Source organism: Hemicordylus capensis, chromosome 2 (genome assembly GCF_027244095.1).
Source record: "Hemicordylus capensis ecotype Gifberg chromosome 2, rHemCap1.1.pri, whole genome shotgun sequence".
In the NCBI taxonomy this organism is placed as follows: Eukaryota; Metazoa; Chordata; class Lepidosauria; order Squamata; family Cordylidae; genus Hemicordylus; species Hemicordylus capensis.
The window spans coordinates 413,323,215-413,339,458 of NC_069658.1; the positions used below are offsets into that span (position 1 = coordinate 413,323,215).

The window sequence follows — 16,244 nt, forward strand, 5'->3', positions numbered from 1 at the left end:
TTAATTAATTAAACTTTTTTATATCCATAATGTTTAACAGGTTTGGAAACAAAAAGGAGAAGAATATAGAGTAACTGGATATGGTGGATGGATCTGGATTAGTAAAACACATGTTTATAGATTTGTGCCCAGATTACCTGGAAATACTAATGTCAGTTACAGGAAATCACTACCAAGTGAGTGTTGGAAATCTTTGTTTGAAATGCAATTTACTCTGAGTTTGGTTGCCTGCATCAAAACCGATACTTTCAACACTATTTTCTTTCAAATAGTTCTGTCATTTTGTTTAGTGATTATTGTCTGGTTTTTTGTTTATTTATTAATTATATTTGTATACCACCCCAAAAATACATCTCTGGACAGTTTACAACATAAGAAAAAACAAAAATTAAAACATTAAAACAATTCAGAAACACAATTCTAATTTAAAAGCTTGAGTGAATAAATGTGTCTTTAAAGACTTCTTAAAAGCTCTCAGATATGGGGAGGTCCTTATTTCAGTGGGGAGCACATTCCAAAATTTCTGGGTGGCAACAGAGAAGGCCCGTCCCTGAGTAGCCACCAGATGAACTGGTGGCAACTGCAGATGGACATCTCCAGATGATCTCATTGAGCGATGGGGCTCATAGTGAGAAATACTTCAGGAAACGTAGGAAAACCACTATTCTGTGAATATTTTTAGCTGTAGGGTTGTATCCTGACTCTAACTTGTGCCTGTATACTCCCTCCTGACTGAATCCACTCGGGAGGCTTTGGGGGGGACCCTGGAGCAGGATCAGATGTAGCTTGGGAAGATTGCTGAGGTAAGGGTGATAAAAATCCACTTCTCCCCATATGAATTAAAGTGTCTTCCATTCATGGTGAAAAAAGATTAAGATACAACCCATTGTGTGTAGTAAAATGTTTGGGTAGGGATTGTGTTTTGTGGGATTGCCTACACAAATATTTTATTCAGTTTGATTAGTTATTTTAAAGGTTTAGAATTCATGTGGTCTGACACTGAATTTGTATGTTTATCAGTATCATTTTTAACATGAACTTGCAAAACGATTGAATAGCTTACCATTTTTTGTCTTTATTATTTGACTCTAAGTTAATTTAGCAGTTAAAGGGGAGAGACATCTTTATGGTAATCCATAAAATGTGATGCTCCAAAAAAGGAAAAGTGTGTATGTGATATTTTTCTTTTGCATTTTCTGTGCTGATGTAGAAATATTGCCTGGTTTTACTTTGGTAAAAAAACAAATTTTGATTGAGAATAGCTAGCTAGTACTTCTGATAATCAGGCACAGTGTATTAAATCAATGTAATTCCTGTTGGAGAAATAGACATCACAACTTTTATGTAAGGAAACATTTCAGAAATTACAGGGAAATAATTATTTTCTTGCATGTGTGTGCTTCCCTTCTGCTTTGTCTAGGGCACTAAAAGTGGTTTGCAATACTAAAACAAACAATAAGAGTTCTCAGGACTGGACTTATCCTTTCCTCAGGGCACACAGCTCTTTCAGAGACCTCTCAGGATGCTCCCAATACATTCAGATAGTATTCTGAGTAAAATGTTTCAATTCCACTTTTTAATTATAGTGGTAATATATTGCCAACCCAGACCCAAATAACAAGACATGCATAGTTGGAAGAAACTAGGGCCACTTTATTGAATAAATACAAAACCTGCATCGGGGAATTAAACTGAAGTGTGGGTATCCCCTATGTGGGTCAGTCTCATAGGAGGTATGCCTTCAGGAGGGTGAAGGACCACGCTTTGATTACCTCTTCTTGACCATGAGGTTACCCCTGATGAGGAGATGCATGCCAGCCCATCTCAACTCAGGTCGCTAGGCACTGAGTGGCATTTGCTGGCATGCATCCAAGTGGGAGCAGATCCAACCTGAGAGTCACGAGATCACCAAGTCTTTCTCCATATCCCCACTCACCATAACGGCCCTCCAGCACAACACCAATGCAATTAACCTACTCCAACTCACACTTGTCTGCAAATGAACCCCGTGACCACCTCAACAAAATAAGTGAGAAGTAGGCGGGGAAAGGCCACAACCACAGCCAATCAGCTGTAACCCCCAAAATACCTACTTGGCCCCAAAAGGCAACCGGAATATCCCTCACTAAATTAAGGGACAGGCGGGAGGGTATTCTGCCCACAGAGCAACAGGGGAGAAAAGTGACGGAGCAGGCTGCTTATGCAGGTGCTCCTCAATTCTGATTGGTCCACCGGCAACATGTGCCAGGGAATGAAAATGGTGGCCCACATGTCGGTCTCCGGGCCAAGCCCGCAACTCCGCCCCCTGCTCGCCTGATATTGCTGCTAACATGGCAAAAGGGGCGGGAAGCGGCTTTTCTGAGTTCTAGGGCTGAACTGAATAAAATACTGTACTTAAATTACTACCTTTAAAAAAAATGTCATTTCTTACCAGCAAAGAGTGACGATGCTGTCATGACAGAAAAACAGTGTGAACTGGATAAAAGAAAAAATCCAGCAAAAATAAAAATAGAGCATGGTTCTTTGAAAGACAAAATAAAAAACTTCCGTGAACCACACAAGAAGGACCAAAAAGAAATGGAAAATTCTGAGACAACAAAAAGAGGTCGAGTGAAAGAAGAAAGTGAACTGAATGAAGAAAAAGCTGAAACTGACACACACTTAGAAAAAGCAAATCATACAAAAGAAGGTAATAGGCATCTTAATCATTTGAGTGAGTGGGCAAGTATTTAGCCTTACATTGAATCTGTCTAGCAGAATAGTGTGCATATGTGTCAATATATATGTATTTGTTTTATGTATATAGATAAAAACAAATCTGAGAGCAATTCAGGAAGAATATAATTAGGCACAGGTTCTATTGATTCTGACGAGCACATGCACCTGCATAGGTTTGAGAGACACCCCTTTGGTGTGATTCCACACAGTTGTTATGCAATAGAGTTCATACAGTACATGCAAAATAATGAACTTAGATCTATGTGTATGTACATTCCTTACTAAAATGTCTTTTTTAAAAAAACATTCTTCACAGGAGAGAAAGAAACTGATGGAAATAAAGATATAAAAGAAGAACCTATGGAGGTAGATGAAGTGAAAATGGATACCTCTACAAAATATGAAGACAGCCTAATCAATGTAGATTTAATCAATGTTAGTGAAGGTTTTCACTTAAGGACGTGTTATAAAAGGAAAGTAAAAACATCAAAACTAGATGGACTACTTGAAAGGAGAGTAAAACAGTTTACATTAGAGGAGAAGCAGCGACTAGAAAGAATAAAGCTTAAAGCTAGTACGAGCTCTTCAGGTTGTAAACCTCTGAGTTCACAGAAGAATGTGGATGACTTAAAAATAACTAAAGCTGGAGATGGAAAGCAAATTGATTTAACTTCCCAAAACAGAACTCATATTGCAGATACAAATCAAGCTGAAAATCTTGTTCAAGACCGCATGTCATCTAGCAATCTTCACTTAACCAAAACTAGTGAACCAGTCCAATCTTTGCCTTGCTTAAATAGACTTTTAGAAGGAGAAGCAGCTGTAACCTCAATTCAGTGCCCTGATCCTCAGAGTTTGATAGTGAAGAATACTAATGAAAGTGGTTCTGAATCCGTGGATACAGTTAAAATTCAAAGGTGGAATAAGGAAAGAGACAGTGATAATTTCATTATGGAGGACTCGGAGCCAGTAAAGAAAGAAATACAAAAATGTGGTGTCTTGGAGGACAATGCAAAATGCTCAGAGCAAATCAATACCACAGAGTCTCAGTGTGAAAAAGTTATTCAGTCAATGGTAACTGAAAGCAGCTGTGAAGGAGATGCTTTATCTTTGACTAAGGAAGGAGGTGAAGCATTAAAATCTGAAAAACAGGACTGCGATTCTGTAGGAACTTGTGGTTTAGAACATCATCCTGAGGTGGTATCACTGCAGGCAAATGAAGTAAAAGAGAGCCTCTCAAAAAATAATGAAGTTGCATTAAATCAGAAGCTGACTCAGGGAGGCCTAAAACCACTATATACTGAACTCGCCTCAGAAAAGGCATTTGAAACCAAAATTCCTGACATCATTGGAGCAAATATCGATGAGGTAGTGAAGTCTAAAATAACTGAAACAAATGGTGAAAAACAAAACCAGGAAAAGTGTGTCCCACCAAGTTCCCTGAACAAATGCTTTGATGAGATTAAAAGTATTGCTGACAAAAACAATAATAAAAATGGAGAACTGGATGCCCAAACAGAAAAAGAAAAAGGAGCAGCATTTCAAATTAATGGGAAAGACACTGATTTTAAAGCATTACCTAATGAAGAAGGCTTAAAAAGTGAGGCACTTGCACACACAGAGAGCAATATCGACTCTAAAGTCAACAATATTAACAAAAGCAATCCTTTCATTAAACCATTTCCTTCTAATGAACTTGTAAAACCATTTATGAATGGTGATGTTACTATAGAAGATACAAATAAAAAAAATAATTTGGAAAGTGAGTTGTGTGTACAAAGTCCTATGGATACAGGTGGTGATTCTGGAGAAAATGATTTGCTTCAAGATCATGTGTCACAGCCTATTCAAAATAATGAGAGCAAGCAGTGTTCTTCTGAAAACTCTAGTCCTGTTAATAAAACATCCACGCCAGCCCTACCCTCCTGCAATGAGAACAGTGTATATAGTGAAACAGAATGCATGGAAATTGAACCACCTTGTGTTAAGAGAGCTGCCCTGTCACCCGTAATTTCATGTGAGGAATCTAGCTTGAGTAATGACTTTGCTGATCAGAATGGATTACAAGCGTACAACAAAGCTGAAAGCATCAATGGAGAGAATGCAGTAAAAGCTGTTGTTACAGAAGTGACTACTACATCAACTATTTCTACAGAATCCAAAACAGTTTATAAAGTATCAGAGATGTCTGCTATCAAGGATGAGAAAGAGAATGTGGTGTCGTCCACTGAAAACTGTTCTGTATCTACTGTAACTACAACCACCACCACCACTGTAACAAAGCTGACGACTCCTACTACAGATACTAACACTGATGTCATTTCTGTAAAGGAGCATAGTAAAACTGTGGTTACGACGACAGTGACTGATTCCTTGACTACTCCAGGAGGAACGTTGGTGGCTTCTATGACAGTGAGCAAAGAATATTCCACAAAGGACAAAGTGAAGCTAATGAAATTTTCAAGACCTAAAAAGACACGCTCTGGAACAGCATTACCATCTTATAGGAAATTTGTTACCAAAAGCAGTAAAAAAAGCATCTTTGTTTTGCCCAATGATGACCTAAAGAAGCTGGCAAGAAAAGGAGGGATCAGAGAGGTTCCTTGTTTCAATTATACTGCTAAGCCTGCTTTGGATATTTGGCCATATCCATCACCAAGACCAACTTTTGGTATTACTTGGAGGTACAATGTTAAGAACTCTTTCAGTGGAGTGGAGTGGGAGGGAATTTTAGTGTATAAACTGTAGTGTTATATTCTAGCATGATCATTTGATGCTTCAGTTGTCATTCCTTTAAAAAATCTTCATTTCATTGCCCAAACATTTGAACTATATTTGCTTGGCAGCAGCATTCTAATTACAGGTGTGTTCAAGGACAGTGTCCTGCTCCTGTGTTGGGTTTAGTATACAGTCAGAGCATGGGAATGGAATTGGAGAGGGGAAAGGCACACTAATGCTGCAGACTGTGCACATGTAGCAGTTCCTGCATCTGCTGTGTGGACAGGTGTGAATTGGGGCAAAGTGCACAGTTGCCGTTTGCAGTATAAGTTTCACTTGTACTTAATGGGCACATCCAAAACCCTTCATGCAGAAGAACCCTGAAAGCTTGTTCTGAGTATTGATTTGAGCCAGTTAAAAATGATCAGAGCAGAAACCATTCAATATTCTGTTAACAAACAAAAATGTTAGTCCAGTGGTGTCTGCTAGGCCTTGTCTGGAATTTGCTAGCATTAAAAGTCTCAAGCCATCCAAAGTTCTCCAGCTTGCTAAACTGAGTGAGGATTTATTCATTGCAGATCCTTGCTTTCATGTACCAATGCTTCTCCTGGCCGACATTCTACCTGTTTCTTTGGCAGACTAGAGTACCACAGCCCCCATTTAGTAGCTTGAAGGGCTTGGTTTCAAATTATCATCCAGTGTCAAGCATGATCTATTGCTACCTTATTTAGTTACCTTAAGACTGCATTTTACTAGTATGAAAACATATTTATATAACTGTAAAAAGTCATTTGTTGAGTAGACATTAGTTCAGGAAATACTTGGTACTTGCTTTGGATTGTTCTAAAAGCTTCCTTTTAGATTAGGAAGATTCAATATGCACTTGTACAGGCCTACATTATGGATACCACTGTGGTATATGAAAAAAAACAACTTCATTTTTAATTGCAAGGGAACTAAACCGCTACCTCTGAGACCTTGGGCATTTTGACTATGTATTTTATTAAACTGGATGTGAAAAATATTTGATTTCCTTTATGAATTTTTGTAGATATCGACTTCAAACCGTAAAATCTTTGGCAGGGGTTAGCCTTAAGTTGAGGTTGCTCTGGGCATGTCTAAGGTGGGATGATATGGCTGCCAAACCCCCACCTGGAGGAGGAACTACACGCACAGGTAGCCTTTTAAAGGAACACTTAATTTTATTAGTTTACAAAATCTGTGCTACTAATTAAGTATTCCTTCAAAACTTGTAATTTTCTATATGAACTTGAGTCTATTGAAATGAAGGTTTTTACAAATTTTATTTTTTGGAGAGTGTGTCATATGTACTCCATACTCACTACGAGTTGATTATTACAGAATTCTAGACCAGGTTGTCACTGTCACCATCAGAACTATTTATAGTTGGGTTTCTTTCCAATTCAGACACATTCCCTGTTTCTTTCAGGGGACCCTTTTCAACTCATTTTGCTGTGTTTATAGGAAATATGGTAGAACAGTTGTTAAGCATTCTCACTTCTCAGAAGTACAGTGAATTTCAGCTAACTGTAAGCCCAGATTCTGTATCTTAAACAGCAACGTATTTATTAGGAGAACATGTTATATTCAGCAACACCAACAGTCTGCATTGTCTAGTGTTGTTGTTGTTGTTGTTAGTTCAATTTCTATATCGCCCTTCCAAAAATGGCTCAGGGTGGTTTACACAGAGAAATAAATAAATAAGATGGATCCCTGTCCCCAAAGGGCTCACAATCTAAAAAGAAACATAAGATAGACACCAGCAACAGTCACTGGAAGTACTGTGCTGGGGGTGGATAGGGCCAGTTACTCTCCTCCTGCTAAATAAAAGAGAATCACCACATTAAAAGGTGCCACTTTGCCAAGTTAGCTGGGGTAGTATTGCAGTCTCGATTCCATTAGATGGAATAGGGAGTCCATGGCCCACTGACTTACAAGTGTCTGTATATTTTAGCCTGTAACATGTGTGTCTTGCATTGAACCTTGTGTTCTCTCGATGAATGTCGAGCACAGACATCTCTTGTCAGCTAGTCACACTCAGTTCAGTTGTGTTTCAAGTAACTGTGGGCCAAAAATAGACCTGTACATTTTGGGTGGCTAATTTCTCATATTCTAAAATCACAAATTATACTGAAGATATAGTTTGACTCAAGAAAAGATCTCCAGACCTCTGAATTGCTCATCTACATTAATACAAAAGGCAAATTTAAATCTCCGCAGGTGTTGATGTGGAACAGTGGTGTTTGTGAATTTGAGACTAATATACTTGCAGGAGTAGAAGTCCACTTGCACTAAAGGGTTTTTCTGTCCCCTCACCCATCTCCCCCAAAGGCCTTTTCTGAGGATCAGGGACTCTCCAGAAGAGTATAGAATGGGGCACAAGGTGCTGCATGTTTAGGAGGAATTGCGAAAAATCAGGCAGAGGTACTTTGGATGGACCCTTAGTTGGAAGCAGTATTTCCTCTAAGGCGTGTGCACTTGCGTGTGCTCAGTTTTTTTTATGTCCACCCAGTTGTTAATAGATCCCGCTCAGGTTGAACCAGGAAGGCCCCATTCTAAATGCAGGTGCACACACACTGCCTTGATACTGTTGCTCAGAACAAAACTCATTCCGCACACGGGGGGGGGGGAGCGAGAACATTGGTTGTGAGGTCTTTTGAAATGGTACTTCCACAAGGCAGACTATTAATTTTTGGCTATTCCCCCTCACCCTGCAATTCACATGTTCCCCAGTATCTGTTGTACAGAAGAGTCACTCAAAATCTGTAGTGGTGAAGAGAGAGTGGCAAAGTCCTGTTGTTCAAGTAGACTTCTACTCACGCAACTTTGGATCCAATTCAGTTTTACTAATTGTAGTTAAGAAGTGTAATTCTTAATAACATAATCCTCATATTTACAGGTTTTTCTGTCATCCTTAACTAAGGGTGTGCGAGCCAGCTCGATTTGAACTGTGGTTTGAATTGAACTGGCCCGGTTCAGGCAGTCCAAGATCAAACTGCGCAAGCCCTTTTTCTAAGAACTGGTTTGCGGGCTGGCTCAAGTATACTTGTAAAGGGGAATCCTTGCTGATTCCCCTTTACAAGTAAAGGAGGCATCCCTATCCTCTATGCTAAGGGGATGGGGTGGAGAGAGAAAGCTGTCTCTGCAACTTTAGAGGCAGTCATGGCTCTCTGAAGCCCCCCGCCGGCCTCCTGAATGACAGCCTGAACAGGCTGCGGCCTGCTTTGGGCCTCTGCACAGGCCCAAACTGGGCCACAGCCTGTCCGGGCTGTCATTCAGGAGGCCAGCGGGGGGCTTCAAAAAGCCATGACCGCCTCTAAAAGTGTGGAGGCCGCTTTTTCTCTTCACCCCACCCCCATGACTTTAGCATAGAGGTTAGGGATGCCCCCTTTACTTGTAAAGGGGAATCAGCAAGGATTCCCTATAATAAGTATACCCAAGCCAGCCTGTGAACTGGTTCAATGGCTAGACTGGGCCGGTTTGAATCCAGTTGATTCGAGCCAAACTGGTTCTGTTCACATCCCTATCCATAACTTCATTTTGAGATACTGAATGTTTGAGAGAGATCTGCATGATTAAAATTTTCTCCATGTAATTATAAAAACTCTGTGTAGCACTAAATATGATCTTGGGATTATATCCTTAAAGATTGATAATAGACTATTTTTAGTTAGTGCTAAGTCATAGCACTTTAGTTAGTGTTAAACCATAGCACTTTAGACAGTTTCAGTATTGAGTTTGTTGTGGCTGTGATTAAATCTGTACTTTAAAAAACCCAAACCATTATGTTTGACTAAGCTGTCACATATTTATAGTGAGATGTTTTAAATTAGACTTATTAATATATCATAAATTGTTGTAGAAACATCAGAAACAGAAATTACAACAACTGAAATAATCAAACGGAGAGATGTTGGACCATATGGAATTCGATCAGAATATTGTATTCGGAAAATTATTTGTCCTATTGGTGTTCCCGAAACTCCAAAAGGTAAGCATGTGTAATTGGATTCCCAAGTTACATAAAGATGATTTTGTATATTCAAGGACATCTTATGATTATATGATCCAACCCCTATTGATATTCCTATTGCTTTTCTCTACAGAAACTCCCACACCTCAAAGGAAAGGTCTTCGATCTAGTGCATTGAGGCCTAAAAGACCAGAAACTCCAAAGCAAACAGGCCCTGTTATAATTGAAACCTGGGTAGCAGAGGAAGAATTGGAACTGTGGGAGATAAAAGCATTTGCTGAAAGGTAAAACTGACAACTTAAAAATGATGCTCTTTGATATACTTGTGTAGATATTTAGATGAATAAATATTCCGTTTGAGTTACACTAATGAATTCAATATCTAGCATAGATGAAAAACTATATTAAGGGTTGTTTTCATTTCCCCTTAAAATTGCAAGTTTAAAGCTGAAAAAATGACTTTGAAGCTCTACAATCTAATGTAGAAACTTGAAAACCTACTTTACACCATAAAATAGGTGGTATCCTTCATTGACATTCTCTGCTATAAATTACTATAATGTGAAGGAATATTAGAGTCCTGAGGTCAAATATTTGGCTGGTAAATTCCAATCAGTATATTCATTTGATATACTACCACTTTATTTTCTGCCCTTGTCGCTCCTCAGCCAACAGTCTCCACAACTCATTTACTAGTCATCCCTTGCCAGTCTCTCTTATGTTTTTCATCTCCATTCACATTTTTAGTTGGCTGCTTAGTCTGTCTACTTACCTGATACTCTTCCCACTCAGCCTGCCAGACCTCAGCCTCACTGCTCTTTTGTTTTTATCATGACAATAGTACCACATGACCTTAGGTCCTGTGTTTCTTCGACGTGGTCTCTCTTCTATACAAATGGGCTATGCGCCTGCGCAGAGACCTCGTCGGAATCTAACAAGCTCAATTCTCTTGCTTTCGAATCCCGCCCCCAGCCGCTATATGCGGCTGTGCCATTCCTCATCCCCTCAGTCTCTCTTCGTCTGCGCTTCAGTGAACATCGTGGAGTCTGCAGCTCAGCAACGAGTAGGATCCAGCTATCCCTGCTTCTTTGATTTCTTTCTTATTCTTTCTTTAATTTTGCCACATAGTAGCATTTTTGTTCCTTGCATTTTGTTTTTGCAGTTTTTCTCTCCTTTGGAGCTCCGATCCCGTCTGGGATCGAGCATGGTGGCCAGCTGGCCTTCAGCGTTTATGCCGGTTATGATGAACTTTAAAAAATATATTCGCTGTGGATCTAAGATCCCTTCTCCTGATACTCATACCAAGTGTGTCTTGTGCTTGGGGAATCCCACATTATCGAGACCTGCCTTCATTGCCAGAAGTTCATGAAGCAGGTTCGCAAAAATAGGGCTTCTCACCTGCACACAGGCCTGTGGGATATGGCTCTCCGTTCTTCGGAAGCCTTGTCGCTGAAACGGTCTGTAAAGATGGATTCATCAGGACAATCAGAGCATGCGGTGTCTGCTCCTGCGGAGGCCGAAAACCTGGACTCGATACCAATTTCGGCGTCCTCTGCATCTCAATACCAATTTCGGCGTCCTCTTCCTCAGCACCCCAGCCTGCGGTACCTAAGTCCTCCCCAGATCCCTTGGGATCAGTACCAAAGTTGAAAAAGAAGAAACTGGTTACATCAGGACTTGCCAGCGGGTCATCACCTTCCCCCATACCCAAGAAGAAGAAGGCAGAAGAGGTTCCTGCATCGGAGGCCCCTGTGGCCAAGAAGACTAAAGTGGCTTTGGATCATACCATGCAAAGATTGTTGGTGTTGACGCGGCCTACCTCACCTGTGGTGATGGAATCGCTCAGAGTGGCCCATGATCAAACTAGGTCGAGTAGAGAACTTTCGGTGGCGATAGAGGAACCATTTTATGCTTCATTGGAGGAGTCGTATTCTCCAACCAGGCCAGCAGAAGACACTTCATGGCTGCCTAGGTGACAGTCACCCTCTCAGGGCCAGCAAGAGCACGTTCCCCTTAGAGACCATGGTACCTGTTGGGAATCGGAAGAACGCTCCTTGACGCTCAGACAAGACCAATCCTGGGACCGTCATGATCAATCTTGTCCGGATCAGTACCAAGCGGCAGAATATCGCTCCCCCTTGAGGGCAGTTGAACCTTTTTACAGCGCGTGGCACCGGGACTCTGGATCATGCGACCGGTACCAGATGGACTATCAGTCTATTCAGATTATGCTCGTCCCCGTTATGGGTCCCACTACTTTGAGGACCTCGCATGTGGGAAACCCTTGACGATAAGGAGTTGATGAGAAACGCCCCCCCCCCGCTTTACATTCGGAAGGGAGGCAATGTTCCCGCTCACTGCAACGCTCCCCGAGGGACCATACAGAGCGTCGCAAACTGCCTGATTCGGTTCCGGTGATACCTCAGGATGCCTTGCCTGCCCAAGTGCCACCAGCAGAACTTTCCATTTCAATACCAGGCAATCAGGGTAGCAAGCCAGCCTCCCCTTTGGGTTCGATGCCCGTGGCACAGAACTCTTTGGCCCTGCTGGAGCCCAGACTTGAAGCCGGGCTTCTCGTCGGAGGACCTCAAACTGTACACAGCATATGTGACACGAATGGCTTCAGCCCTGGGCGTGAACCTGGGTAACCAACAGAAGAGAGAGCTGGACCCGGTGTTCAGCCTTATTGATTCTGAAGCCAAGATACCAGCCGCTTTGCCCCTGAATCCGGCATTGTTAAAAGTTATCCAGGGTCACTGGGAAAAGCCAACGACACTTTCCCAGCCTAACAGGCATCTAGAAAATTTCTACAGGGTGCAACTGGATGACGATACATCCTTTTTGGGGAACCATCCCACCCCAAATTTGATCGTCATGGAGGCGTCGCTGCAAAGGACCAGAGGTCACAGCCAGTCGGCACCGAGTGACAAAGAGGGCAGGAAGTTGGACTCTTTCGGGAGGCGACTTTACTCCGCCTCAGCCCTACATTTGAGGGTGGCCAATTATCCGGTTTATAATGCACAATATAACCACTTTTTGTGGAAGAAGTTGAGTCCCTTTCTGGATCTCCTCCCGCAGGACAAGAGGGATCTGGCCAAATAGGTTGCCTGCGAGGCCATTTAGGTGGCCAAACAAGAACTTTATTCGGCCTGGCATTTGGTGGAATGCGCAGCTGAGGTGATGGCCACATCCGTGACACTCTGATGACATGCTTGGTTGCCTTTATTGGGACTGCGTTACTAGGGCCAAGGACCTGCCCTTCAAAGGCTCTAGCCTCTTCTCTGAACAGACTGATAATATGCTCCAGAAGGTTCAGAAGTTGAAGAGCACCGCGCGCTTCATGTCATATGCTTCGCTGGTTAGCAAAACGCAGAGAACTGCCAAGTGGTCACTTTACCAACCAGGAAACGCCCCTTCCCAGCAACAGTCACCTTCAGAATGGTCCTTTTGTGGCAGCAAATTCCAACCCAAATACAAGTTGGGTGACCAGCCCAGTAAGCCACCCTTTCAGAAACAGCACTTGTCTGGCCCCATTCTTGCGAGCTGGGACAAAGTGACTGCGGAGCAGTGGGTCCTCACAATTATACGTTTTGGCTATGCCCTGGAGTTTTGCGGGACACAGCCAGTGTCAGGGATTGTGGTGATTCTTTGCACCGCGGAGTTGGATCAAGAGCTCGCTGCTCTCATGGAAAAGCATTCCCTGGACTTAAAAGATGCATACCGTCGCATTTCAATATGCCCTCAGCTTCGACGCTTCCTGTGGTTTCAGATTGGGGGGATCCCCTATCAATTCAAGGTCTTGCTGTTCGGCCTCACAGCCACACCGAGAGTCTTCACGAAATATCTGGCCCCGGTGGTGGTGTTTCTGCAGGAATAAGGTTTGCAGGTGCTGCCGTAACTAGATGATTGGCTTATTGGGGCGAGCACCAGGCGTGAAATTCTGGGTGCTCTCGAGACCATGGTAGATACTCTGTAGGAGCTGGGTTTCCAAAAATCTCAGTTGGAACCCACCCTTTGAATTTAGTTCATTGGGCTGATATTCGACACAACCTGGGAAAAGGTCTTCCTTCCAATGGGCAGCATAGTTACTCTACGGAGGCTGGCGGCCATTTTCCTAGCCTGTGGCCCACAGACTATGCATTCCATACATCGCCTGTTGGGTCACATGGCATCGAGTACATACATACTACCTCAAGCGTGTCTTCGTATGCACGACGTTCAGAGATGGTTTTTGGATGTGTTTGATCCCCTTCAGGATCTGGGCCATCTAGAACGCATGCTCCCTCGATGGGTGCAGGCGACGGATGGAGATTTGGCACTCCCTTTCAAGCCCTTCGAAACCAGTGAGTGGTCACGACAGACACATCAGATCTCGGTTGCAGGGCACACCTGGAAGGGCTTCGTCTGAGTGGACGTTGGTTCCACAAAGAGAGGACTCGACACATCAGTTATCTGGAGTTGTTGCCCATTTTCAATGCTCTCAAAGGCTTCCTGCCCAATTGGGGGTCATTTAGTGATAATACAAACAGACAATACAATGGCAAAAGCCTACGTCAATCGACAGGGTGACACATCCTCAAGGAGCCTTCTGTTTCTGGCTCCTAACCTTTGACATTGGTGCGTAGCAAATGCGGTATCGCCTCAGGCAGTTCATATTCAGGGTGCGCTGAATGTCCAAGCGGACACTCTGAGCAGAATAACGGTGGTCTCCCACGAGTGGGCCTTACACCAGGGTGTTCTCAGGGACATATTTGTGAACTGGGGAGTCCCGTTGCTGGACCTGTTTCCCTCCCGGGACAATGCATAATGTGCCCTCTATTGCTCCAGGGGAGGGTGAGAGCTCTCTTGGTGATGCCTTCGTCCTATCCTGGACGGCCCCCCTTCTGTTTGTGTTTCCCCTATTTCCCCTCATTCTGAGGGTCCTTCACACACTAAGGGTGGATTGAGCCAGGGCAATCTTGATAGCCCCATGGTGGCCCAGGAGGTCTTGGTTTCCGGTCCTGAGGCGCTTGGCAGTGACTTGGAAACCCCCAACTGCCCGACCGGACCTGCTGTCACAGGAGGAAGGATGGGTGCTTCACCCAGATGTTCGATCCCTGCATCTGATGGCATGGAGGGTTCTGCTGACTTCCCGTTGAGACTTAGGGAAGTTCTGGTTGCTGCCAGGAAACAGTCCACACGGAAATAATATGATCACAAGTGGCCTCATTTCAGTTCATTTGCTGTACTGCATAACTTTGATGCATTTAATCCATCCGTTCAAGATATCTGTAATTATCTGTTGTCCCATAAGATGTCAGGTTTAAAACTTTCATCCCTTGAGGTCTGTTTGGCTGCTGTTGTAGCGCATTCCCCCGATGGCCGGACTTTTTGGTTTAAAGACCCGGTGGTGAAAAGTTTTCTTAAAGGTTTGACACACATGTTCCCAGATGACTTGGTTATGTTACCGGCTTGGGACCTGTCAGTAGTATTGGCTGGTCTACTACGGCCACCATTTGAGCCTTTGGTTTCAATTGATCCCTGTCTCCTGACCTGGAAGGTCGCCTTTTTGATGGCCATTACCTCCGCCAGGAGGGTAAGTGAGTTAAGGACCCTGAGGGCTGACCAACCGTACCTTCAGTTCCATTAGGACAAGGTTATACTCAGGACAGATGTCAAGTTCCTGCCCAAAGTGGAGTCTATCTTTCACTGGTCGTCTGCGCTCACTTTGTCCATGTTTTTTCCAAATCTTTCATTGGAAGCGGAAAGGAGGTTACACCATTTAGACGTTCAAAGGGCATTGTCCTTCTACGTTCAGAGGTCTGCTGAGTGGAGAAAATATCCTTCCTTGTTTGTTCTGTACCATGGGCCACGTAAAGGTCTCCTAGTCTTGGCCCAATCCATGTCCAGGTGGATAGTTTCCACAATTGAACTTTCTTATCAGTTGGCTCATAAATAGTTGCCTGCTACGGATAAGGCACACTCTGTTAGTTCCGTCGTGGCCTCTGTGGCCTTTGATTGTGCAGTCCTGTTGGACGCTATTTGTCAGGCAGCTACTTGGGCTTCTCCCCATTCATTTATTCGTTATTATGCAGTTGATACCAGGGCACAGAATGATGCTGTGTTTGGCAGGAGTGTCCTGCAATCCATTTTCAGTTGATGTACTTGTTTCTGAAATAAAAATTTCTGGCTGATTATATTTGCTTCTATTCTTCCCTCCTCCTTGGGTGCTAGCTTGTTATGCGCCCATTTGTGTAGAAGACAGAGACCACATCGAAGAACAGCAGGTTACTCACCTGTAACTTTGGTTCTTCTAGTGGTCATCTGTACTTCTACATGCCCTCCCTGCGGGGTTTACTAAAGCTGGACTCTGTGACTGCGGAGATGAGGAGTGGCACAGCCGCATATAGCGGCTGGGGGCTGAGTTCCCGTCCAAAGCAGGAGAATTGAGCTGGTTAGATTCCGACAAGGTCTCTGCACAGGCACATAGTCCATTTGTGTAGAAGTACAGATGACCACTAGAAGAACCAAAGTTACAGGTGAGTAACCTGTTGTTTCCTCATTCTCTAATTCACTTTACTCCGCTCTTCCTCCACTTCATGCCTTCTTCACTCATCTTAGCCCTGTGTTTACCCAACTTACTTCTCCAGACACCATTCATCTGAGTCTTTTTCATCTGAACACTCACAACCTTTCTGTTTTGCTTTGCCACACAGTTCCAACTGGATTTATGTCTCCTTTGAATCACCATTGACCGCAGTGAAACTGCAGTATATAGAGATATTTTATTTTGGTGAAACATTTCATCCTGAGACGGTAGAATGTTCATGGAGAT

General features: G+C 43.1%; 1 protein-coding gene across 9 annotated transcripts in view; it reads left to right on the forward strand.

Annotated features, from left to right (window-relative positions):
* Positions 1-16,244, forward strand: part of BPTF (bromodomain PHD finger transcription factor) — a 148,268-nt gene that overhangs the window by 81,218 nt on the left and 50,806 nt on the right. For all 9 annotated transcript variants that reach the window (XM_053291896.1, XM_053291898.1, XM_053291890.1 and 6 more), the window contains exons 11-16: positions 41-176; positions 2,435-2,689; positions 3,035-5,402; positions 6,488-6,612; positions 9,320-9,448; positions 9,564-9,714. In XM_053291896.1, coding sequence (XP_053147871.1) covers positions 41-176; positions 2,435-2,689; positions 3,035-5,402; positions 6,488-6,612; positions 9,320-9,448; positions 9,564-9,714 — 3,164 coding nt within the window. The remainder of the gene's footprint in view (positions 1-40; positions 177-2,434; positions 2,690-3,034; positions 5,403-6,487; positions 6,613-9,319; positions 9,449-9,563; positions 9,715-16,244) is intronic.